The following is a 26,352-nucleotide window of genomic DNA, read 5'->3' on the forward strand; positions in this document are numbered from 1 at the left end:
CCTCCCTCTACTTTTCAACTGTGATATTACTGCCAGTAAATCAGGTCTGTGGAAAACAAAAAAAGGACTGAACTCTCTCTTCATCTTTCTCTATCTCTCTCTCCAACTCTCTCCATCTCTATCTCTCTCTCCATCTCTCTCTCTCTCATCTCTCTCTCCAACTATCTCTCCCTCTCTCTCTATCTCTCTCTCCATCTCTCTCTCCTTCTATTTTTCCAGACATCAAAACAAGGCTGTGCCTGCAATGTTGTTTTTTTAGATCTTGGAGTGCTGCCAAATCTGAAAACTAGAGCAGGCAGAGATCGAGAGAAAGACAGGGTACATGGAGTGCAGAGAGAAAATAGGAGCACGAGAGAGAAAAAGACAAACGGACAGAGAGAGAGTGGGAGAAAGAGACAGAGAAAAAGACAAACGGACAGAGAGAGAGTGGGAGAAAGAGACAGAGAAAAAGACAAACGGACAGAGAGAAAGTGGGAGAAAGAGACAGAGAAAAAGACAAACGGACAGAGAGAGAGTGGGAGAAAGAGACAGAGAAAAAGACAAACGGACAGAGAGAGAGTGGGAGAAAGAGACAGAGAAAAAGACAAACGGACAGAGAGAGAGTGGGAGAAAGAGACAGAAAGTTATAGATAGAGGAAGAGAAATACTGCAGTTTTTCTCTTTTTTCTTGTCGTTCATGCAGGGGTGTAGAATTAGGGGGAGATGGGTGGGTCATGCCCCCCCCCAATATTACAGACAGGTCAATGTGACCCCCCTGGAATAGAGTGTAAATCCTGGGATCCACTGAACCTGACCCCCCAATAAACAATACAAACATATGTTGTTGCGCTCATGATGTAACTAATATTTATCTCTTCATTCATTTCCTCTATAATTATTTGTGTGAAATATTTGCTTTGAATTTGTGATTTTTTACTTCCATCTATGTTACTTATTATTTATTTCATCTGAATTATACTGCTCTTGTAAAGCAAATAATAGTTTCCCATGAAAATAAACCCCATTAAATTGTCAACAAAGAATAAGGGGGAGTGACAGACAGACAGAAGGATAAAGAGTGAGACAGAAAGAGTGAGAAAGGTGAAAACAAATAATTAGAGTGGTTTAATAGCAGTCTTTTAGTCTTAGTCTACTGCAGCTCAGTCCCCTGCCCCCATGCTCTCTTTCTCACTCTCTCTCACTCTCTCTCACTCTCTTCCGCTGCCTTTCTGCTGAGCTACTCATGTGTCTTATAGCTCCTGGCTGTGAGCTAACTGGCTGTGGAACAGCTGATGAAAAGAGGCTCTGTATATTGCCCAATTCTAAATGGAAAATCTCTAAGGAAAGGGAAGTGATCTGTGCCTGTTTATGTAACATCGTGTCTGCAGAGAAACAACCTCTGGTGATGCTATGTACATTTTTCAAAATATTTCTGTCCATATTGGATAGAAAAATCACATGGGTGTTACAGCTCTTTGTGAAATCTCTGCATCTGTCTGGTTTCTTCATGTTTATGACTGGGCTCCTATCATTACTGCTTTGTACAATGATGTCTATCTGCTGGACTAAAGCCCAAGTGCTTAGTCTGTCCCAGTGTTGCAGAAATCTGGATGTAATCGTAGAGATTGATGTGTAGATACTCTGTTGTCTGTGTGTGTGTGTGGGTGTGTAACAGTTCTAGCAGGTTTGGGTGAGCTGTCAGACATATCTTTTATTATTACTTTATATTGCCCATATTTTATGAGGTAAGTATGCTAAGATCAAATTCTTATTTACATCAACAACCTGGGATGACAGATTTCCAAACATATGTAGCCAGCTTGAAGAACATGAAGAATTCTGACAAAAACTGTGCAGTATTAAAGCCAAAGAGTTATACATCCAACAGCCCCTTGATCTTTATAATAATATGCTATATCTTGGTTAAGTAGACATTTTATTTCTTGTTTTTTTGTTAAAGTATGCTGAGCCTATTTATTTAAAGAAAAGTTATTTCTATATGTGAGTTATGCCCCGTGCATTTTTGAAGATGCCTGAATACAGTAAATGAAGGAGCTGGCAGGTTCAGGTGAAGGAAGAATCCAGTCTCAGGAAGGGGGCACCGCCCAAGGCGCTTGGTTGGCCAACTGAGAGTTCCATGGCAGGTGATTGACTGAGCTGACACACTCCTCTGGTTGTTTTGGACATTATGGTTTGTGACACAGTACTCCAGTGGACTCAAAGGCTGACCAATACTTTGACCAGTCCAGCAGCTGCAGCTTTAAACTGTCAACAGCAACTGGAATGCCTCTTTTTTTCTCTACCTTCTCTTGTCTTTTTCCCCTCTCGGTCTCTCTCCATATCTATCAATTTATTCTCCTGGATACTCTCAACCTCTCTGTTTCTTTGTCCTTTGCTTTTCCGAGAGGATTATAGAGATGTTTCTACGTATCTCTTCAGATAGACTCCAATGTGTTTCTAGTGACGTCAACACTGGATTTTTATTGTTGTTCTGTTCTCTTGCAGTTTCCATGGCAACGGCTTGGACTGTAAATTGACATGACCAGATCCCTGCCTACACAATTTCTCCCTGACTCTGACACTTTCTGTCCATCTCTCTATTACTGTTTTGATGTCTTGCCAATATTTCTACTTGGTCTCTCAAGAAGAGCTAAGGCCAGACGGGAGTGCCTACATGAATATGTCTGTCAGGAAAAGCAGGTGGTCTGCAGGGATAAACCCTGGAGAAGAATGTGAATCATGTGCCAACTGTATCAGAGGCTTGGTGGGCCAGCAAACGTCAAGTTACAGGGCCAAGGAGGGAGGACACGAAATGAGAGAGAGGGAGGGAACAGAGGACAAGAGATGAAAGAGAGGGAGGGAACAGAGGACAGGAGAGGAAAGAGGGAGGGAACAGAGGACAGGAGATGAAAGAGGGAGGGAACAGAGGACAGGAGATGAAAGAAGGAGGGAGTAGAGGACAGAAGATGAAAGAAGGAGGGAGTAGAGGACAGAAGATGAAAGAAGGAGGGAGTAGAGGACAGAAGATGAGAGGCAGAGACTGATGAAAGGACAGAGGAGAGGAGAAAGAAAGAGGAATGAGAGGGCAGGATATGTGAGAGTGAGAGAGAGAGAGAGAGAGAGAGAGAGAGAGAGGGAAGGGAAAAATAAGAGATGAGAGTGAGAGAAGAGAGGACCAGCAATAAGAGCCACAGGGTCATAGTTATTTATAAAATCTACTTTAGATAATGTGGTCATTGTTCTGATTTGTTATGCTTTATATGACAGGAAACTGGTGAAAGATCAAGAAAAGAGCAAATGTCCGATTCAAACCAGCAAAAGAAATAATTAGATTTCATATTTTTCACTACAAATCTACACAACCTAATTACAAATGTTTGCACAAAAGCATGAATGTTTAAAATTTGTTTTTGGCATTTTCATGCTTTATTTTACATGAAAGTGGGGAAAGAGGGCTACGAGTTGAAAGAAAATATGGATTTGAACCCAATACTGCAGCAGTACATGTCCACTAGAGGCTTTGTCCCAGACTAACTGACCTGGGTCACTTTTACCAAAATGTCAAAAATCCTCCTTTTCCCTACTGACATGTAGGTGGCAACACATCTCTGCCTGGATGTCGGCCACTACGGCAAGCATTTAATCCAAAAAACATCTTGCCACAGGCCACCACCTCAACCTGGATGAAGACAGCTGCTCTGTTTTGCCTGCTCTTTCTTAAGCTTGCCCACTTTAAGGAAAGTTTAGCTGTTTTTAAACTTGGTGACTTTTTTCAGATTATCTAACATAATCCTGAACTATGAAGACAAATGTTTTTGGAATTATTACAGTTTGGATTTGTTTAGATCTTTTAGAGGAATCCTTTCTTTGGGCTGTAATGGAAGTGAATGAGGCAACCAATATAGTGTTTGAAAATATATGATACATTCGGTTTTCCGAAACGGGAAGGCCAGGGTATATTGATAGAGGTCTCCATATGTTCTCTGAAAACAATTTGTGCTGAAATTTGATTTGTTAAAAAAACTGTAGCTCACGTTAGGAGTGGGATTGATTGTTCCTAATGCCATGGAGAACCTTGATGTGTCCGTGGATGAGGCTGAACCGTCTCCAACGTGTGCAACAAACAGTATTAACATTCAAGCTCTTATCAACTGGGGAATTTTGGAAATCTTCCACGTCCCCAAATTAAAGTGAAAGAAGAGGCAGAGGCTGGAGGGACCAAACGGACTCTCAATCCTGTAAATTGGCATGTAATAGCTGTATGAATCATTCTGTCATAAGTCCCGTTCTGCAGGAATAGTATGGGGAGGAACTGACATTATTACTACTACAGAGCATTGGCATGATTTTTATACTGTTGGGAATGTCAGTTATTTTCCCTGTTTGATAACATTCCACAATGATGGTCTGTCTTTTAGAAAATGTTCTAGAATTCTCGAAACATTTTGATAAATCCATAAATTGTGCTTGTTGCTAGCTAGCAAACTCCAACAAGGTCAGCACTGAAGTTCAACTGTTTGAAACAACATGCTGTTAGCTCGAGAGTGAAAGTTATAATGTAGTGCATTGTTTACTGAAGAAAAATTGGAAAAATTCAAAATTGAAATAGAATGTCTCTATGAACTGGGATCAAGCTAGATAATCTGTAAATATGTAAAAATAAGGAACTTTTCCTTTAAAGACCCCTCCAACGTTACCCATTGTGACCCTCCCAGAGTGCAAAGAACCTCGGTGTGAACATTAATAATACCTTTGTTCACCCTAAACAACACCTACAGCAAGTTCAAGCTCCACAACATTTCTTTAGAGTTCGATCTTACCTAATACAGGAAGCGACATAGGTGCTATTCCAGAACTTGTGATCATAGGTGCTACTCCAACACTTGTGATCTCACATCTGGACTACTTCAACTCACTTACAACTCACTACTTCAGCTTCCTGTTTGTGCCACCAGATCCCCTCTGAGCATGGTTCCTCTCTAGGTTTCTTCCAAAATGTCGGCCTTCTTTTTTTTTCTTAGCCACTGAAATTCAACACTACTGTTGTTTGCTCCTTGGGGTTTAAGGCCGGGTGTTTTGTGAAAGCACTTTGTGACAACTGCTGATGTAAAAAGGGGTTATAAATACATTTGATTGACCAGACCCCTGTCACTTATTCAGATCACCACCTGGTGTTCAACCTTCCCAAGTTCAACCACATCACCAAGCTCCTCTGCTCACTCCATTGACATCCATTCGAAACTTGCCTCCACTACAAGGGCAACACTGCCCACACTCCCTACCCTCAGGCTCAAACCCTACATCTCTACAAACCTTTGTTCTACCACTTCACCCCTATGGGGAAGCAGCTGCCAATCTGCCTGCCCAAACTCCTCTCTGTCCTGAAACTTCAATGCCATAACCAGCTTCCCTTTGAGGCTAGGGCAGAAGAGTTTCTGGCTATTTTCCGAAAACATATCAAACCCCAACTTATGAAACATCAAAAATAAGCTTCTCTTGCCACTGTGAACTAAACGTGTTTATTCATGTTTATTATGTTATTCATTGGTTTTGTTTTCTTCCCAGCACCGCCTTTTGCCGATAGCTAAATCATTTAGTAGGATCTTCTTACTACTACTGAGTTGGGTGGTTGATCCTCCTAGCTTTCTAAAGTGTCTATACTAACTATAGGTCACTCTGGATAAGAAAGTTTGGTAAATTAATAACATGATGTTGAAAATACGTGTACCTGAGTCGGTGAATTTGACCAATCGACAGCCCTAGGCCACATTTCTCAAACAAATGTCCAGGTTTTCTCCCATACTATTCTGTAATTTGCAGTTATGGTCTGGATGGCACCATCTGGAGAAGTCAAAAAGCTCAAGACGTGTCATCATCCATGCTGAACATTGTCCTCTCTCGCCTTTTGACCCCTTCATTTTTCCATCATCTGCTTGTCCAGGTCATTTGTACTAGGTAGCCATTCAAGGTAGCATAAGGAGTTGCTAGTAAATTGAATAGCAGGCACACCTGCACACATGCACACACACATGCACACACACATGCACAAACATATGCACACACACATACACGTGCACACACAGGCACGCCCACAGGCACACACACATGCGCACATAGGCATGCACACACCCAGCAATATTATTCATGTAAGAGGTTTTAATGGGGTAAAGGGCAGAAGTTTCCAGAAGCAGCTGTACGTGCTAGTGTGTTTGACAGAAGGCCAGCCAGCCAAAAGGATCTGTCTGTCGCTCTCTTTTCACTCCCTCCCTCTCTCTCTTTCTCTCTCTCCACTCCCTCCCTTGGAATGTCTGGCTCCATGCCTAGACTCCCTCTAACTCACACTAACGCAGAAATACCCTCCCTCCCTCCCCCCCTCCCTTCCCCCTTCCCCCCTCCCTCCCCCCTCCCCCCCTCCCTCCCTCCCTCTCAGCTCTCTGAACATATTCAAGGCTCAACAGACAAGCTGAATGACATTCGATCCTTCTCTCTGCCACAAAGAGAATGAGGTCGGGCGGGAGTGAAGGAGGGAATTGGAAAGAGGAAAAACAGTTTCCTACTCTGTAGTTAAACGATTACAGAGCACCAGATGTGTGTACAGTATTTCAAACAAACGCTATTATTAACGTGTTTGATGATGGCTGTGTTTCCAGCACATTTCCATATAAATAATATCCATCCAGTTATCATTATTGACCTGGTGTTCAGAGAGACCAGGACACATTCAAGAAGACCTGGTATTAGGACCTGGGGGACACCAATAGACATTCAGGAGGACCTGGTACCAATGGGGACACCAGTAGTAAGACATTAAATAGGACCTGGTACTAAGCCCTGGGTGACACTAGTAGTAAGACATTAAAGAGACCTGCCTAACAGTAGGGGTTCATATTGACCCCATTGGCCTGGACACAGACATTATCCCCAGCTGTCTGGCAGGTTTTCTAGAACTCTCCTTGTGTATCTCTACACGAAGCTTTCTTTTCTAGAACTCTCCTTGTGTATCTCTACATGAAGCTTTCTTTTCTAGAACTCTCCTTGTGTATCTCTACATGAAGCTTTCTTTTCTAGAACTCTCCCTATGTATCTCTACATGAAGCTTTCTTTTCTAGAACTCTTTGTGTATCTCTACATGAAGCTCTCTTTTTTAGAACTCTCCTTGTGTATCTCTACATGAAGCTCTCTTTTCTAGAACTCTCTTTGTGTATCTCTACATGAAGCTCTCTTTTCTAGAACTCTCCTTGTGTATCTCTACATGAAGCTCTCTTTTCTAGAACTCTCTTTGTGTATTCCTTCACCTCTTAATTGCTGTAAAAGTCTAATTTCCTCCCTGTCTCACCCCTCTTGTCCCCTCTTCTCCTTTCCTTTCCTCTTCATCCCCCTCTCCTCCCCTCTTCTCCTTTCCTTTCCTCTTCATCCCCCTCTCCCCATCTCTCTCTAACTTTTTTACTCCTCTATATATACCTTGCTTCTTATATCCGCCAGTAGAGTGATCAAGAGTGTCTGATGTGACTGGGAGGAGAGGAACATGTCATGGTGTATTCTGTTATTTTGGGTCAGACGTTGCCTTCCGGGAGGAGTACGCTGGCTACAGGCTCAGTCAGTGTGGCTTTAGAGTTCTAGCTTCAGCTGAGGATTTCTCCCAGAATGCATTGTGAGAAAGCGCTGTGGGATTCCTGGGGCTGTGGTTCGAAGTCCTGATGAAGAGTAAGGGAGAAACAAGAAGAGGGATGGTTTGAGAGGGAGAAGGCAAAAGGGAGAAAAAGGGAGAGAAGGAGGGACTGAGAGAGAGAGAGAGAGAGAGAGAGAGGGACTGAAAAGCAGAGAGGGAGAGGGAGAGGTGTAATCTTCAATTATTATTCACATTTGTTTTATTTTATTCCTTCTTGTTTTCCACTTGCTTTTTCAATATAAACAAGCCATTTAAATAGAAAACTGAATTGAATTCTGGGTGTGTGAGCGAGAGCATGAGGCAGACAGAGATGCAGAGTTTACATTGCTACTGTGGTGGTGTTGGACACAGGTCGGTGTTCTGCTGTTTCTACACGTGGAGATGATTTCTTCTCTCTGACAAAATGACATTCCATTAATTATTATAATTAAATACACTGAAACATGTTTATGAACTGCTCTGTAATAAATCTTCTGTATTCATTGTTCATGCTTCATTCCTTTAGCATGGTCACCTTGTTTATTTCATAAGGTTACTCCCAACCAGCTCACCTCCTATCAGTTACAGCTATGGAGGCATACCAATATCCATGCTATACTCTATATAGTGCCCTTGTTTGTTGTCATGGCAATAAATGAAGTAGTGTACTGTGGGAAAAGGGGTCCAGTTGTAATGACAAATGACAGCTTCATTGCTTGCCTTGCATCTGTCATCCTGTAATACGTCTGACAGGGACCTTTTGGAAGATGGATCGTTTTTGTTTTCTCTGTAATTAAGTGAAATGTAGGTTTAATTTGGGAAGCAGAAATGGCAACTTATTTTCCTACTGTTCCTTGTCTCAAGAAGTGCACTATAGGGTGTAGGGGATCATGTGAGCACCATCCTCAGTGTGCTTGAGTGGCTGGATGTGCACCAGGAGCATGTAACTAAAGAGACCTCTATAAGGTGGGTTAGGGTTATGGTAGGGTGGGTTAGGGTAGGGTGGGTTAGGGTTATGGTAAGGTGGGTTAGGGTTATGGTAGGGTGGGTTAGGGCTATGGTAGGGTGGGTTAGGGTTATGGTAGGGTGGGTTAGGGTTATGGTAGGGTGGGTTAGGGTTATGGAAAGGTGGGTTAGGGTTATGGTAAGGTGGGTTAGGGTTATGGTAAGGTGGGTTAGGGTTATGGTAGGGTGGGTTAGGGTTATGGTAGGGTGGGTTAGGGTTATGGTAGGGTAGGTTAGGGTTATGGTAAGGTGGTTTAGGGTTATGGTAAGGTGGGTTAGGGTTATGGTACGGTAGGTTAGGGTTATGGTAGGGTAGGTTAGGGTTATGGTAGGGTGGGTTAGGGTTATGGTAAGGTGGGTTAGGGTTATGGTAGGGTAGGTTAGGGTTATGGTAGGGTGGGTTAGGGTTATGGTAAGGTGGGTTAGGGTTATGGTAGGGTGGGTTAGGGTTATGGTAGGGTGGGTTAGGGTTATGGTAGGGTGGGTTAGGGTTATGGTAGGGTGGGTTAGGGTTATGGTAAGGTGGGTTAGGGTTATGGTAAGGTGGGTTAGGGTTATGGTAGGGTGGGTTATGGTAGGGTGGGTTAGGGTTATGGTAAGGTGGGTTAGGGTTATGGTAGGGTGGGTTATGGTAGGGTGGGTTAGGGTTATGGTAAGGTGGGTTAGGGTTATGGTAGGGTGGGTTAGGGTTATGGTAAGCCCCCTGCATTGATCTACCTCTGCACCCCACAGCTGAACTGTGTGTCCGTGGTATAAAATATGTTAGGGCTGGGGTTGGAATAGTACAGTCCTGTATCTCTACAGGCTATTTTAGTAGTAAGGACAGTGTTGTATCTGTAGAGGCTATATAAGTAGTAAGGACAGTGTTGTATCTGTAGAGGCTATATAAGTAGTAAGGACAGTGTTGTATATGTAGAGGCTATATAAGTAGTAAGGACAGTGTTGTATCTGTAGAGGCTATATAAGTAGTAAGGACAGTGTTGTATCTGTAGAGGCTATAGAAAGTAGTAAGGACAGTGTTGTATCTGTAGAGGCTATATAAGTAGTAAGGACAGTGTTGTATCTGTAGAAGATATATAAGTAGTAAGGACAGTGTTGTATCTGTAGAGACTGTTATTAGTTAGGGCTGTTTTGTATCTCTAGAGGCTGTTATTAGTTAGGGCTGTTCTATATCTGCAGAGGCTGTTATTAGGTAGGGCTGTTCTGTTTCTGTAGAGGCTGTTTTTAGGTAGTACATTCCTGTATCCGTAAAGGCTGTTATTAATGAGTAATTTTTGTTATTTGACCCTTTTTCTCATACAGCGTACCAGATAACTTAGGTTCAATTAATCTGTTCTCATCACATGACTCTGCCGGAGAACAAAGGCTGGTATAACCATCAGCTCTCAGTGTTATTTCAACCTCTCATGTGATCCGCTGCTAAACCCAAGAGTTCTCTTTCACTTAAAGCTGCCCTCACAGTGAGGGAGAGAGAGAGAGAGGGAGAGAATAATGCCTCACTCATATCCTTCACAGCCCGGAGACTGAGGAGGTCTGTTACCACATAAATAAAGGTCAACATGACATCACATTCTCAGAACACTAGAACATTTGGACCAACATGGCTGCTCAGCTGCAGTAGGAGACTAGGACCAACATGGCTGCTCAGCTGCAGTAGAAGACTAGGACCAACATGGCTGCTCAGCTGCAGTAGGAGACTAGGACCAACATGGCTGCTCAGCTGCAGTAGAAGACTAGGACCAACATGGCTGCTCAGCTGCTGTAGAAGACTAGCAACAACATGGTTGTTCAGTTGCACTAGAAGACTAGGATCAACATGGATGCCTAGTTGCAGTAGGAGACTAGGACCAACATGGCTGCTCAGCTGCTGTAGAAGACTAGGACCAACATGGCTGCTCAGCTGCAGTAGAAGACTAGGACCAACATGGCTGCTCAGCTGCTGTAGAAGACTAGCAACAACATGGCTGCTCAGCTGCAGTAGAAGACTAGGACCATACATCTGACCCAGTCTAAATTTAAATAGACTCTGGATTTAGTCCACATGCATTTATTAATTATTCCAATTAATTAATATCTCACCCGGCACAGCCAGAAGAGGACTGGTCACCCCTCTGAGTCTGGGCCCTCTCTAGGTTTCTTCCTAAAATTCGGCCTTCTTAGGGAGTTTTTCCTAGCCACCGAAATTCAACACTACTCAGTGTGCTTGTGGAACAGGTTAGTAAACATAGACAGAGGACCAACTGGGTGAAGCTTAGCTCGTGGTCTCTCTCTCTCTCTCAATGCCTCCCTCACTCCCTCTCTCTATTCCCCTCTCTCTCTCCATCTCTCTCTCTCTCTTCCACTCACTCTTCCCATCTCTCTTCATCTCTCTCTTAGTGCTCTACTTGCAGGGAGGAGAGATGTGTAGTAATCCTGAACTACTATTCCTCACCACAGTACAACACTGCACTGCTGTCAAATTATGTTATGTGAGCCTCCTGGAGGATGACACATCAGTCTGTCCCTGAGCTCCTGTCAGGGCTGGATTATGGATTGGGCAAATGGGCCCTTTGCCTCTGACAATTAGGGGCCTCTGGCTGTAAGTCACCCCAAGGACCCTAATGGTCCGAGGCCCCTGGGACAATCTACGTTGAATACAAAATGTAGATAGACCAATAGTGCATCAGTATGGGGACACTTCAGCCCATCCAGTGCCCCCAAACTACCAGGGCTCCACCTCAACCCATACCAGGGCCCCTTGGTTCCACCACAACCAATGCCAGGGCCCCTTGGTTCCACCACAACCAATGCCAGGGCCCCTTGGTTCCATCACAATCAATGCCAGGGCCCCTTGGTTCCACCACAACCAATGCCAGGGCCCCTTGGTTCCATCACAATCAATGCCAGGGCCCCTTGGTTCCACCACAACCAATGCCGGGGCCCCTTGGTTCCACCACAACCAATGCCAGGGCCCCTTGGTTCCACCACAACTAATGCCAGGGCCTTCAACTACCGTGATATTAGATCTATTTAATATTATGTATTTAAGATATTATTATATTATATTTTAAATATAGTGTATATATTATATGCACTATATTTATACTAGACATTTTCAGTTGTTGACGTTGTATGCTATGATTGCTCTCAGCCTCACTTGTAAGTCACTTTGGATAAAACAAAACATTTGTAATTTTTTATGTTTTACCATTTTAACTGATATTAACTTGAAATAAAAGCTCATTATATAATATTTAAACCATTAACAATACTTCAGATTATCATGATTTGAGATAATTAGTACATTTCCTAACATCAGGAAAATTGCGCAGATGTTATGCTGGAAGAAAATTGTAGGCCACTGTTATATATATAAAAAAAGCAAGTACGTATTTTATTAAGCCAAAGAAAGCATTTCATAAAAGTAATTTTCTAGAAATGTCTATGTTTTTTCTGTTATCAACATGAAAATCTACAAGGACAAGGAGTGGTATGCATGGGGGCTTCTGTGTGTGCGAACGTTGCGTAACTTTGGGGAAGGGGGGCCTCCAAAGATACTCATGCTCAGGGGCCCCATAGAATGGAGATGTTTCCTGTCAATGTTTCTATCCCAGAAGACGTTTAGAAACTACAACGACCAGATTCAACCTACCTCCATTAACATGGACCAGTCTAGAACAACAACATATCTGGTCCTGCAGGTATAGAGGGGCTTTTCCATGAGGGCTTTTATATGGCTGGAAAGGGCAAGGAAACTCAGCAAGAGAACAACAGAACATTGAAGAACACTTCTGTCTATTTCAATCTGAAACAGTGAGATCAAGTGTTACCAAGGAGATATGCTGTGCTGAAGGAACGGCGTTCCTCCTTAGAATCACAATGCATTCATCACTGTTATTTGTACAGGAAAGTAACGTGCAGGCTTTCTATTGGATCCTTTGGCCATGTTTGGACTGTCTTTAATCTTTCCTGAAGTCTCCTCTGGTGTGGTAGGAGAGCCTGAAGGGACAACAGTTACAATCAGCCGGTGTCAATCAGGGGACATGTTTTTAAACATTCAAAAGCTGTATTTGATGAATATTCCCCATCAGTCATGAAGGGAGGATAGAAGGACAGAAAGAATATCAGAGATGGGAGGAAGAGGAGGGAGAACCTCTCATCTAATATTCTCTAGTTTTCATAGTTCATTGGAGCCTCTGTTTCAGTTGTGATCACATTCAGTGTTTTCATTTTCATAACACATCTTCAGTGTTTTCATTTTCATAACACATCTTCAGTGTTTTCATTTTCATAACACACCTTCAGTGTTTTCATTTTCATAACACACCTTCAGTGTTTTCTAGGTCATTAGATTCAGACTCTCTTGGTGAAGCATACAGTTGTGAATGACATGTAATGTTGTTTTATCCATAGCTTTATCAATAGGCTGTCCCAGATGCCACCCTTTAACCTTCATAGTGCATTATTAATAACCAGGGACCAATGGGGCCGGGTCAAAATTAGTCCACTATAAATCTCATACAGGAAACAATTTAGGACACCCGTAAAGCATCACCTTATTTAATCTAATCATTACTGTGGTGTTGGCATTTCCCCTCCAGGAAGCGTCAGTTGCTCCACTTATATTAATAGAACGCCATTAGAACGCCGTTCCTCAAACGCCGTATCAGGGTCCATCTGCTAATCAAAACAGTAGAACATGAGTCATTGTCATGATGCTGCTTACATAACAGAATTCCACCGCCTTGTCCATTATGTATCACCACAGTGTTTAATGCTGTTTGGTGACTAGTTTAGTGCTGCATTGTTTTGTAGTTTTGTAGTGCTTGGGGTTAAACAGACATTTAAAGGATGACTCCAGAACCCAAAAACATCAAAATGAGTGTGCAGATCTTTTCAGACTGTGACAACAGCTTGTCAGTGAGGTCTGTTTTTTTAAAGCTAAGTTTTGTCTCTAAATTCTTTAATGAGTATACAGTTTTTTTGCATAGTGGTTATGCTATTATTTCTAATGCATATATCTCAGATACATATGACATTATGACACCAGACTTCTGGGGCCAGAAAAAAGCTGACTAGCCTGACAGATCTCCCCTAAAAAACCGCCTCTAGGTTGAGGACATCATCAGTTTAGTGGGGCAGTTAGTCTGAAAAAAGCTACCTGATGGGTTCAGTCACCACAATTTTTTTTTTATCAGAACAACATCATTTACATTACTAGCTAGGTGTTGTCATTTCAAAATTCATAATTTGTTGCTGGTCATATTGGGACCCGATCTGTTAGTAATGACGTTAGTTAGCTATTGCTTGGAACAACGACTCTGCTTGTCTTTATCTTTATCTACCAATGTTACTTTCATTTTTCAATAGAACAAGTGAACATCAAGCAAAACCATTGCAAAGAAAATCCAAAACAGCTGTGGTTCCTGGTCTTTGTTTTCAGAATAGTTCAGTCATTTCTTTTTCAAGTAGCGTTATTTAGTGTGCTAATTGTCACATGCAAAGACCCAAACAGTGTTTCAAAATATTTAAGGTTTCTGAAGCTGCTAACAAATGCTTTCAGTGTCAATATAATCCCTTTTACATTTTACATTGACAATAGGCTGCCACAGCTGACCATTAAGCAAAGTTATTCTAGGAACTACATTTTGTACGGATAACCAAACATATGTTGTCTGCTAACAAACTGAACAGCCACAGAAAAATTATAATTATCAGCTAAATTTGTATCTATATATATATATATCAGATTTGAGAAAACTATATAGATGTACATACAGTATCTAAGGATTAATTTAAGAAAACAATCTTCCTCGTTAATCTTTTAATAATTTCCTGATGTCCATACATGGTGGAAAAACTCCAGGCTAACATTTTGCAGAACCATCACACTATCCTGTGGTGGGTTAGGAGAAATGTATCAGATCACAGTCCCTCATTGATCATCTCTCATATAATGCACTAACGCATATGAGCTTTATAGAAAGTGTTGTTGTGTACACATTAGTACAGGGAAATACTGTGTTTGGGTTAAGATGACTAAGCATCGGGATGGATAATATCCGAGGCACTGAATGTGAGGAATCTGGAAAATGTGTGTGCGTTTGCAGAAGCAGGTGTTATCCATTTCCCTAGGTGTCCACATCTCTCTGCTCTGAAATGTTTCAATCCTTATGGAATTAATTATGACAGCTGCATGTGTGGAAGTACTATATCATAGCTGACACAGTTGAGATGCAGCCTGCTTTCACGGCTCTTTGATGGTACAAAATCTCTGAGGGAGGAGGCTGATAGAGAATTGTGTTCTAGTTAGAGATGGAGAGAACAAGAGAGAGAGTAGAAAGAGATGTGCAACCTAAAATAACCTAAAAACAGAACACATTCAGACCTACCAAAGGCGCTGACTACGAGTTTCCTTTGGGAGCATCATGAAGCATAAACAAATGATTATGAAAAATGAAAGGCTTGACATTTTATTGGTGCAATACTCTGTCACTCCTGCCACTCCCATGCTTAAGCTCTGCCAAAATGTTTTGCACCTTTCACTCCAAAAACCTGGTAACTTTACCACTATGGCCAAGGAACAGGGATATGCTCAGGGAACCATCTTTAAAACATTAGGAATCATATAGCCCAAATGTAGACTACATTTTAATAATTTTTTTTAATTCAGAGCCTGTTGATTGACATTGTAGAACATTGTTTGTATAAGAGCAATTCTGTTGTAGTGAAATGCATCACATAATTTTTTTGCCCCCCATAAACATGTTACTCTTGAACTTGTCAGTCTTGAACCCTACACATGTCAGTCTTCAATCCACCACGAGTCAGTCTTTAACCGTACACACATCAGTCTTGAACCCAATAAATCTCAGTCTTATAGCCTACACATGTCAGTCTTGAACCTGTCACATCTCAGTCAAGAACCCGACACATCAGTCTTGAACCCTACACATGTCAGTCTTAAACGCTACACATTTCAGTCTTAAACCCTACACATGTCAGTCTTGAACCCTACACATGTCAGTCTTGAACCCTACACATGTCAGTCTTGAACCCTACACATGTCAGTCTGGAACCCTACACATGTCAGTCTTGAACATTACACATGTCAGTCTTTGACCCTACACATCAGTCTTGAAATATTCATGGAACTTTGCGCCACAGCTAATCAGTGCTGCAGTTGTTGGCCTATACCAGAATCTGACATTGGGGCATCATTGACTCACTTAAAACTGAACTGTGTTTTCACTACAAATATGTAAACACCACGAGTCCACCTACAACTATAAACATACCAGTTCTAAACAAGCAACCTTAAACAGCTCTCTTTCCTCCATCAACTAGCCAGAACAAGATTCATCATAGTATAATTAGGGATTTAATGGGAACGGAAACAAAGTAGCAGATCCAACATACTTGCTGATAGACTAAGTAGATTTAGCCAGCTAAATAAATAGTGGGCTAGCCAGAGGAAAGATTCAACTGTTCTTCAGAAAGTCAAGCAGAAGTTTGATAGGATCAAATATCAAATCCAGGTGAGTGAAAAAAAGAATGAAAAAGAATAATTCAATTCTAAATAATTAATATTTTGGACTCTGAAATACTGTATATCAATCCAATGATACATCACCATAAACTGTTTAATTGTGGACTGCTCGTTATGCAAAATAATTGTATTCTTATGGCAGGCTGAGAGTGTTGCAGCAGAAACCGGAGCTTTCTTGAATACAACACACTGCAAGACAGACAAATCTAACCTCACTGAGACCTAAGAGATGTTTCCGGGAGGATCAATCACCTCAGTCGTCTGTTTGGTGTGTCTGGTCTGTCTGGTGCAGGCAGAAACGCATGCAGAAACGCAGGCAGAAATGCAACAGACAATCCGGGAGACACAGGAGAAGGTTAAGGAGGTTAAACACTCACTGGAGTTGGCTGCTGAACATGACAGTAAATCCCATGGGGATGAGTTTAGAGATTTTCAGCGGTATGCCGTCGATGTGACTCTAGACCCTGACACAGCACACCCTGCACTCCGCCTGTCTAAAGATAGGAAAGAGCTGAGAGTTGGAGACAAATGTCTGACTTTCACTGCAAACCCAAAGAGGTTCTATCCTGTTATCATTGTCTTAGGAAAGACAGGTTTCTGCTCTGGGAGATTTTACTATGAGGTGCAGGTCAAGGGCAAGACCAGCTGGGAGTTAGGACTGGCCAGAGAGTCCATCACGAGGACGGGTGGTATAATATTGAGCCCTGAGAATGGATATTGGACAATATGGCTGAGAAATGGGAAGTACGTGGCTCTAGCTAATCCTCCTGTCACCCTGTCCCTCAGAAAGAAGCCCCAGAAGGTGGGGGTGTTTGTGGATTATGAGAAGGGTCTTGCCTCCTTTTTCGATATGGACAACCGGAGTCATATCTACTCCTTCACGGGTCAGAACTTCATAGAGAAACTCTATCCATACTTCAGCCCCGGCCGTGGGGGACGAGACAACTCAGCCCCATTGGTCATCAGACATGTCACTGGAACCCACTGAATTCTCACATTTGTTTATAAAATCTAAAATGTTCTTATTTCCTAATCTATGGTAGTGAAATTCCTTTGGTCAGAGATTCAGGTTAGGGTTCAATCTCATATTTCCTAATTTATGGTAGTGAAACTCCTTTGGTCAGAGATTCAGGTTAGTGTTCAATCTTCATGTTCTGTTTTCAATGCATGTTTGAAAATCTGTGTTTCCCTGTTGAAAGATTCCATATTCATGGTCAATAATGCATCAGAATATCCTTTATATACCTGTAATTCAAAGTAGAGGTGTTTATATGTTTCTGCTAATACTCTCAAATAAAGATTGTATATGAATAAACTATGCAGTTCCTAGAACAGTAATAAGAAAATAATTATTGATACTCTGTACATCACAATAACATGTATGTTTAGCTTGGTGTTGTTATAAATGAATTATTAAATAATAAAGAGAGCAAATGAGGATATTGTTGTAATGATGCTTCCTACCTGGTCTGGTTCAGGAAGTGGAGTTTGTGTGTGTGGTGTGATGTGTGTGTGGTGTGTGTGTGGGGTGTGTGTCTGTGTGTGTGGTGTGATGTGGTGTGTGTGTGTGGTGTGTGTGTGGTGTGATGTGGTGTGTGTGGTGTGTGTGTGATGTGGTGTGTGTGTGGTGTGTGTGTGGTGTGTGTTTTGTGGTTTGTGTGTGATGTGATGTGGTGTGTGTGTGTGTGGTGTGTGTGTGGTGTGACGTGGTGTGTGTGTGTGTGTGGTGTGTGTGTGTGATGTGGTGTGTGTGTGTGGTGTGATGTGGTGTGATGTTGTGTGTGTGTGTGGTGTGATGTGGTGTGTGTGTGTGTGGTGTGGTGTGATGTGGTGTGTGTGTGTGTGGTGTGATGTGGTGTGTGTGTGTGTGTGTGTGGTGTGTGTGTGTGTGTGTGTGTGTGGTGTGATGTGGTGTGTGTGTCTATGTGTGTGTGTGGTGTGTTGTTGTGTGGTGTGATCTGGTGTGTGTGTGTGTGTGGTGTGTGTGTGTCTGTGTGTGTGTGGTGTGATGTGGTGTGTGTGTGTGGTGTGTGTGTGGTGTGATGTGTGTGTGTGTGTTGTGTGTGTGTGGTGTGATGTGGTGTGTTGTTGTGTGGTGTGGTGTGATGTGGTGTGTTTGTGGTGTGATGTGGTGTGTGTGTCTGTGTGTGTGTGTGTGTGTGGTGTGTTGTTGTGTGGTGTGAAGTGTGTGTGTGTGGTGTGTGCGTCTGTGTGTGTGATGTGGTGTGTTTGTGGTGTGTTGTTGTGTGGTGTGTGTGTCTGTGTGTTTGTGTGGTGTGTTGTTGTGTGGTGTGTGTGTGTGTGTGGTGTGTTGTTGTGTGGTGTGTGTGTGTGTGTGTGTGGGTGTGTGTGTGTGTGTGGAGAGGTGGCATGTGCTTATCTGGGTCAAATCAGGGGTGATTCCAAGTTTGCTTCAAACACATCTCTCTCCTCCAGGTATTTCTGAATGTCCTTCAGGAGGGTACCATCAGGTTCTGCTACAGTTTGGTATGAATCCAAATAGTTCCCATTGCTCTTCCAGACCTCCCGTGTCTTCCCACTGTTATTAGATATATTAATCATGTAGGTTAGGGTTAGGAGGGTTAGGGTTAGGGTTAGGCCTAGGAGGGTTAGGGTTAGGCCTAGGAGGGTTAGGGTTAGGGTTAGGCCTAGGTGGGTTAGGGTTAGGGTTAGGCCTAGGAGGGTTTGGGTTAGGCCTAGGAGGGTTAGGGTTAGGGTTAGGCCTAGGAGGGTTTGGGTTAGGCCTAGGAGGGTTAGGGTTAGGGTTAGGCCTAGGAGGGTTAGGGTTAGGCCTAGGTGGGTTAGGGTTAGGGTTAGGCCTAGGAGGGTTAGGGTTAGGCCTAGGAGGGTTAGGGTTAGGCCTAGGTGGGTTAGGGTTAGGGTTAGGCCTAGGAGGGTTAGGGTTAGGCCTAGGAGGGTTAGGGTTAGGGTTTGGCCTAGGAGGGTTAGGGTTAGGGTTAAGCCTAGGAGGGTGCCAGGTGGTATTGCCTGGCAGGACATAAAATTAAGAGACCACTGCAAATTGAACACTTCTGTTCCTCACACTAAATGTCTTTTAAAACCTTTTTGGACAGGAACGAAAAAGGTGCAGTGGTCTCAACATTTTTTCCAGAGCTGTATATACATATGAAAAATGTGCTGCTTCAGTCACCCCTTCCTTTGCTGTTCCAAGAGTTTGTGGTGATGATCAGACAACTTGCTGTTCAACAAACCTGTCCATCTCACCTTTTTACAGTAGCCAAGGTTATTGTAAAAGTAACATACTCTGTTTAGGCAATATTACCCAAATGCAAGGCACCAAGCTTGTATATAGAGGTCAGAGTAAATTGAAGAGTTATGGCACATTTCCAACCCTGAACATATAAGTAGAAAATGTTTTAGAAAAAGGCACATTATAAACCTTCAAAAGTAAAGAGGCTTGCTAAAACAAATATAGAAAATATGCTTCATCATATCAATCTTGCTGATTAAAGATTAGTTGTTTTATTTACAATAACCAGTACAGCTAATAAACCTGGTCTCACGAACCTACGTAGACTATTTTATGAAAATCCATGGCACCCGATTTCGTATGATATGTGATGTTACGTTAGGTTACATTACAATGCACCACCAAAACATATGATACATTCCGAAATTATTCAAATGTAACATATCTTACAAACGCTATTACAACGTATCAAATGTTACGAGTGCTATTAAAACATAAAATAACATACGAACGCCAGACAAACGTATGATATTTACTATGAAATAAAACATTTTAACAAAATGTTTGACATGTGTTTCGAAACAGCTACATTTGGACGAGAAGGCAGTCACCTTACCTATTGCCCTACACTAGACACCGGGTTTTAGAATGAGTAACAGCTATAGCAAGGTCACTAGAATATGTTATCAAGGGCATTTTATCATTAACATTACGTTAATGTTAGGCATCACAGCACTGGGGTTAGGTTAAGGTTTAGCAAAAAAGGTAAGATTACGGTTTGGTTAGGGTTACATCTCATAGCTCTGGGGTTCAGGTTAGGGTTAAGGTTAGGTACCTCAGCACTGGGGTAAAAGTTAGGGTTATGGTTAAGGTTAGGATTAAAAAGAAAATCACTTAAAACATATTTATGTTGTGACAACACCACTCGCCAAGGCTGGTTACCTGTTCCTCACTGGAGCAGTGGGTAGCGTGCCAGTCTAGGATGTGGTAAGTCTCCGATTCAAACTAAGGTTACTTCTTTTTTTTTTATTCTGACTCTAACGTTATTTTGCTGCACGTAATATATCTTACAAAATCCCCTGCCTAAAATGTACGTAGAATAGTCTACGTCATCCTTCTGAGACCAGGTTGATAGTCCTCTCAGTTAGGCTCAGCGGTTGAATAGTCAGAGCATGGCCTGAACCCATGGCTTTGCTGTCACAGAATGTAATTGTAGCAAGACAATTTCTGCTAGTTCAACATGTTGGAAACCTGATCTATGTTGAAACCAAGTTACGTGTGCTCTGCAGTGACATACTCTGCAGTGACATACTCTGCAGTGACATACTCTGCCTGGACATACTCTGCTGTGACATACTGACATACTCCGCAGTGACATACTCTGCAGTGACATACTCTGCAGTGACATACTCCACAGTGACATACTCCACAGTGACATACTCCGCAGTCACATACTCCTCAGTGACATACTCCTCAGTGACATACTCCACAGTGAATTACTCCACAGTAACATACTCCACAGTGACATACTCCACAGTGAATTACTCCACAGTAACATACTCCACAGTGACATACTCCACAGTGACATACTCCACAGTGACATACTCCACAGTGACATACTCTGCAGTCACATACTCTGCAGTCACATACTCTGCAGTGACATACTCTGCAGTGACATACTCCACAGTGACATACTCCGCAGTGACATACTCTGCAGTGACATACTCTGCAGTGATATACTCCACAGTGACATACTCCACAGTGACATACTCTGCAGTCACATACTCCACAGTGACATACTCCACAGTGACATACTCCACAGTGACATTCTCCGCAGTCACATACTCTGCAGTGACATACTCTGCAGTGACATACTCCTCAGTGACATACTCCTCAGTGACATACTCCACAGTGAATTACTCCACAGTAACATACTCCGCAGTGACATACTCCACAGTGACATACTCCACAGTGACATACTCCTCAGTGACATACTCCGCAGTGACATACTCCGCAGTCACATACTCCTCAGTGACATACTCCTCAGTGACATACTCCTCAGTGACATACTCCACAGTGACATACTCCGCAGTGACAAACTCCTCAGTGACAAACTCCTCAGTGACATACTCCGCAGTGACATACTCCGCAGTCACATACTCCTCAGTCACATACTCCTCAGTCACATACTCCTCAGTGACATACTCCTCAGTGACATACTCTGCAGTGACATACTCCTCAGTGACATACTCCTCAGTGACATACTCCACAGTCAACCTGTTTGCATGGATGCCCTATTATATGATTATCCAGTTAGAAAAAGGTCTACATGCTGTCTTATAAATAATAATGTCCAAACCGCTGCTCAGCCTGGGTGGGCTGGAGACCACCCCACCATGTCACCACTCCTGATTACAACATAACCGATCATTATGTTCACATCTGGATGACAATCTCTCCATGAGTCTTTATGAGCGAGGCGATCATTAGGCCAAAGACACATGTAGCCATGCTCATCTTCATTTCACACATTTTTAGCATGTTGTGTTACAAATGCGTTCTTGTTGAATGCAATTTGGAAATAAAGCTAATAAATAATAAATGATCATTTTTTTGTAATTCCACATAAAGTCTTGATTAGCTGATATGATTATTTGATCTTCTCCTAACCACAGAACTCAGCTCCATCTGGCTGTTGTTTGGACAATAGGTGCTGGACTCAGATATTGAGAGCTGCTGACTGAAAGCAGAGCGTAGAGAGAGGCTATTTACATTCAAAGGTAGCCAGACAGGCAGACAGGCAGGCAGTAGGGAAAACAGGCAGGAAGACAGACAGGAAGACAGACAGGAAGACAGACATTTAGACAGGCAGAAAGACAGACAAGAAGATAGACTGGCTGGCAGGCATATAAGGAGGAAGACAGCCATATGGGAAAGCAATCAGACAGACAGGTATGCAGATAGACATGCAGAGAGCCATACAGAAATATGCCGCTGATGCTGATGGGTAGATTTTCCCCCTAAAGGTCAGGGTTCAGCACTCTGATAGAGTTTATTTAGAGTTTGAGAGAGACAGAGCGAGTGAGCATTCCAACATACTGAGACCATTCAGAACAATGTAGGTCAAATTGTGTGTGTGCGTTGGTGTTGTGACACACATACATAAGGAGAATAAGAGGCAGTGCTTAACATGGTTTCATCACATCTGTCAAAACAAAGGAAAACCTTCTGTGTACCTAATTTACTTCAGTGTTTCCTTTGTTTATTCACACAAGGGAGACGAGTGTTTCCTTTATTTTGATGGCTGCCAATACACCAGAATCATAAATCATATAATTTCTGAAGCTATTAGATAACTGTGGAATCATGTCATTGTTTGAGCATGAAGACCCCTGAGAGGCCCATTGGTCTCAGCCACTGCCTAGTAGAGCTGTGTTGTTTTGGCCAGCTGTTCAGATCTTGGTCAGACAGAGACAACGGGTCTGGTTCCTGGTCAAGTGTCTGGTTCCTGGTCAAGGGTCTGGTTCCTGGTCAAGGGTCTGGTTCCTGAGAACCCACCCATATATGAACCTTTATTAGGGACAGAATCAGATACATTCACCACACTGAGAACCAACCCATTAGGAACCTTTATTAAGGATAGAATCAGATACATTCACCACATTGAGAACCCACCCATATTGAAACATTTATTAGGGACAGAATCAGACAGATTCACCACACTGAGAACCCACCCATATTGAAACATTTATTAGGGACTCACTTTTCATAATCTTTTCTTTTGAATAAAAAAAATATATATATTATAGTATCAACATAACAATAGAAACTGTATCAACATAACAATAGAAAAGTCACATGTACAATAAAATAACAAGGTATTTGTCATGCCAATAAATGCATTATCACGATAAAGTAAGATTCTTCCTGAAAGTGTTCTACATTCAAAACCTTACTACTGACATGCAAACATTTTCAGGATAGCAGCGAAATATTAAAACAATTTGACTAAAATATACATTTCTATGTACAGGACAAGACAAAAATATTTAATGTTAGAGCAACAGCTCTGACAACTTTGCTGTAGTCATGTTCCATATTTATTTGCTTTGTTTGAATCCGAATCAGAACAACTCTACATTTTAACTAAGGCTGAGATTAAATCTGATCACTGATTGAATGCGGACAAAATGTGACTGGTCAGATGGAATTCCCAAACTGAGTATCTGAAGGAAAACATTTGACTAATTTAGATGAGGAAAGAATTTAACCAAAAATGTTACATTTTAGGCCCCTTTTGTCAAGAGGTGAAAACATTGTCTGGTTTATGAACAGGTGTGATGACTAGTGGGGCTGAGTTATCTCCACCCCTACGGCTGGGACTGAAGTATGGATAGAGTTTCTCTGTGAAGTTCTGACCCGTGAAGGAGTAAATATGAGACCGGTTGTTCACATCAAAAAAGGAGATTAGACCCTCCTCATAATCCACAAACACCCCCACTTTCTGGGGCTTCTCCCTGAGGGAGAGGACGATGGGGGGTTCAGTAGCAGTCAGGTACTCATCCCGATTCCTCAGCACGATGGTCCAATGTCGATAACCAGGGCCCAGATACACCTGGCCCTTCCTACTGATGGACTGTCTGGCCACTCCTAAATCCCATTCAGTCTTGTCCTTCACTTGGACCTCATAGTAGAACCTCCCAGAGGAAAAGCCCTCTTTTCCCAGGACAATGAGATAAATATTAAACCTCTGCGGGTTGTCAGGGAGATCCTGCCATGAGTGCCCCTCGCTCACTTGTTTGCGATCCTCCGACAGCAGTAGTTTGGGATGTGCTGTGTCACTGTCTAGAGTCACATCCACTGCGTACTGCTGAGCCATACTCAACTCAACACTAGACAACTTCATGATTTCCCCCTCAAGTTTCTCCACCAGCCCAGACAGGAATCTTCTCACCATCCCGGCAGACTGATCACTGTGGACGCTGATCTCAGACCAGTCCTCGGATGGAAGACTGTCCTTCTGAAGTAGGTGGAGATGGTCCTCTGGGTCTGATGGTTGCTCCAGCTCATGGCTTCTTCTCTGTAATTCACTGATTTCCTGCTCCAGATCTTCAATGATCATCTCACCATGCCTCGCTCCAGCTTTCTGCTTCTTTCTAATTTTGACAAGCTCAGCCTTGCCTTTCTTGATCAAGACATTTAGCATGCTGATAGACTGCAAACTGATGTCTCGCTCTCTGTCTGCAGTTTTCTTGCTGAGCTCCACCGAATCTTTGACCTCCTTAATGTTCTGCAGTCTCTCCTGGATTTTGCGCTGCATTTCTGCCTTCATCTTCGTTAGCCACTCCACGTCCCATTGTCCCAGGGTTGAAGGTGCATCCTTTCTGTCACATGCTCCGTCTGGTTCTGTCATCTGCTGGTTCTGGGAGCATGTTCCTCTCTGATCTGTCAGCAGGTGAGACTGTCGAAACCCTGCCCGACCCAGACCCACCAGATAGACCAGACTCACCCACCAGATCACTGATGACATTTTTCGTTCTGGAAACCTCTCTTAGGTCTCACTTGGGTTAAATCTGCCAGGCTCGTTGTGTATTGTGTTTTGTTCTTCTGTGTTTTGTTCTGAATGGTGGTTTTCTGCTGGGCTGTGTTTTATTGGGCTGTGTTCTGTTGGGTTGTGTTCTGTTGGGCTGTGTTTTATTGGGCTGTGTTCTGCTAGGCTGTGTCTTATTGGGCTGCGCTTTTCTGGGCTGTATTCCTTTTTGTTGTTTTCTGAATGGCGGTGTTCTGCTTGGCTGTGTTTTATTGGGCTGTGTTTTTCTGGGCTGTGTTCTGCTGTGTTTTGTTCTGAATGGCTGTCTTCTGCTGGGCTATGTTTTATTGGGATGTTTCTGCTGGGCTGTGTTCTTCTGTCTTCTCTGGATTCCCATCTGACAACGTCGCCTCTTACTCTGCTGTCACAAGAACAAATTTGTTTTGTGCATTGGACTGACACATCAGTAGAACTTTCAGATACATCAGTACAACAGTGGCATGTATTAGTAGAACAGTCTGATAACTCAATAGAACAGTTGGATATATCATTAGAACAGGCTGATAACTCAGTAGAAAAGTTGAATACATCAGTAAAACAGGCTGATAACTCAGTAGAACAGTTGGATATATCAGTAGAACAGGCTGATAACTCAGTAGAACAGTTGGATACATCAGTAAAACAGGCTGATAACTCAGTAAAACAGTTGGATATATCAGTAGAACAGGCTGATAACTCCATAGAACAGTTGGATATATCAGTAGAACAGTCTGATAACTCAGTAGAACAGTTGGATATATCAGAAGAACAGGCTGATAACTCAGTAGAACAGTTGGATATATCAGTAGAACAGGCTGATAACTCAGTAGAACAGTTGGATATATCAGTAGAACAGGCTGATAACTCAGTAGAACAGTTGGATATATCAGTAGAACAGGCTGATAACTCAGTAGAACAGTTGGATACATCAGTAGAACAGTTAAATAAATCAGTGGAAAAGGCTATAGTAGAACGTATTTAGATGTTTCTTTTTGTCTCTGTACTCACCTGAACATGTCGGCTCTGTGTAATGTTTGTGCTCTTCTTAGTATTAGTGTACTCGTGTGAGGTGTGTTTTTAAACAGGTAAAACAGGTCAAACTTGGCCAAATACCGTCACCTATTTTTTTCCAGAGGCAGCATTGTCAGTCACCAGATATTCTAATTGTTTGTTTTTTCTCATTCGTCACAAGGTTTGAAGGGACACATCCCTCAGTGCTGCCCGGAGTTAGCACATCCCTCAGTGCTATCAATGTGAACTCTGGACCTTAAAGCAAGTTCTGCTACTTTTGAAATATTTTTATGAGTGCAGTTTACTATCAGGTAGAACAGGTTCCGTGCAGTGTTCTGACCTCACCGGCAGGGTTCTCCTCAGACCCCCCCCTCACATTTTTGTGTTAACCCTAAATGGCC

The 26,352-nt window shown here is 42.5% G+C and overlaps 2 protein-coding genes across 3 annotated transcripts; one reads left to right on the forward strand and one right to left on the reverse strand.

Annotated features, from left to right (window-relative positions):
- The first annotated feature begins 15,900 nt into the window (after positions 1–15,900).
- Positions 15,901–17,600, forward strand: LOC105006277 (E3 ubiquitin-protein ligase TRIM39). The gene is made up of 2 exons (XM_010864728.3): positions 15,901–16,149; positions 16,303–17,600. The coding sequence occupies exon 2, from the start codon at positions 16,390–16,392 to the stop codon at positions 17,146–17,148; it is 759 nt and encodes a 252-aa protein (XP_010863030.1). The 5' UTR covers positions 15,901–16,149; positions 16,303–16,389; the 3' UTR covers positions 17,149–17,600.
- Positions 17,601–22,993: 5,393 nt separating this feature from the next.
- Positions 22,994–26,043, reverse strand: LOC105006276 (pyrin-like). 2 transcript variants are annotated; one of them, XM_010864725.3, is made up of 2 exons: positions 25,949–26,043; positions 22,994–25,319 (listed from the first exon to the last, which is right to left on the reverse strand). In XM_010864725.3, the coding sequence occupies exon 2, from the start codon at positions 24,899–24,901 to the stop codon at positions 23,672–23,674; it is 1,230 nt and encodes a 409-aa protein (XP_010863027.2). In that variant the 5' UTR covers positions 24,902–25,319; positions 25,949–26,043; the 3' UTR covers positions 22,994–23,671. The 2 variants fall into 2 exon arrangements, with proteins under 2 accessions (XP_010863027.2, XP_010863028.2); XM_010864726.3 differs by having other exon boundaries at positions 22,994–25,322; positions 25,949–25,982.
- Between the last annotated feature and the right edge of the window lie 309 nt (positions 26,044–26,352).

The sequence above is a fragment of the Esox lucius genome, chromosome 5 (genome assembly GCF_011004845.1).
Source record: "Esox lucius isolate fEsoLuc1 chromosome 5, fEsoLuc1.pri, whole genome shotgun sequence".
In the NCBI taxonomy this organism is placed as follows: Eukaryota; Metazoa; Chordata; class Actinopteri; order Esociformes; family Esocidae; genus Esox; species Esox lucius.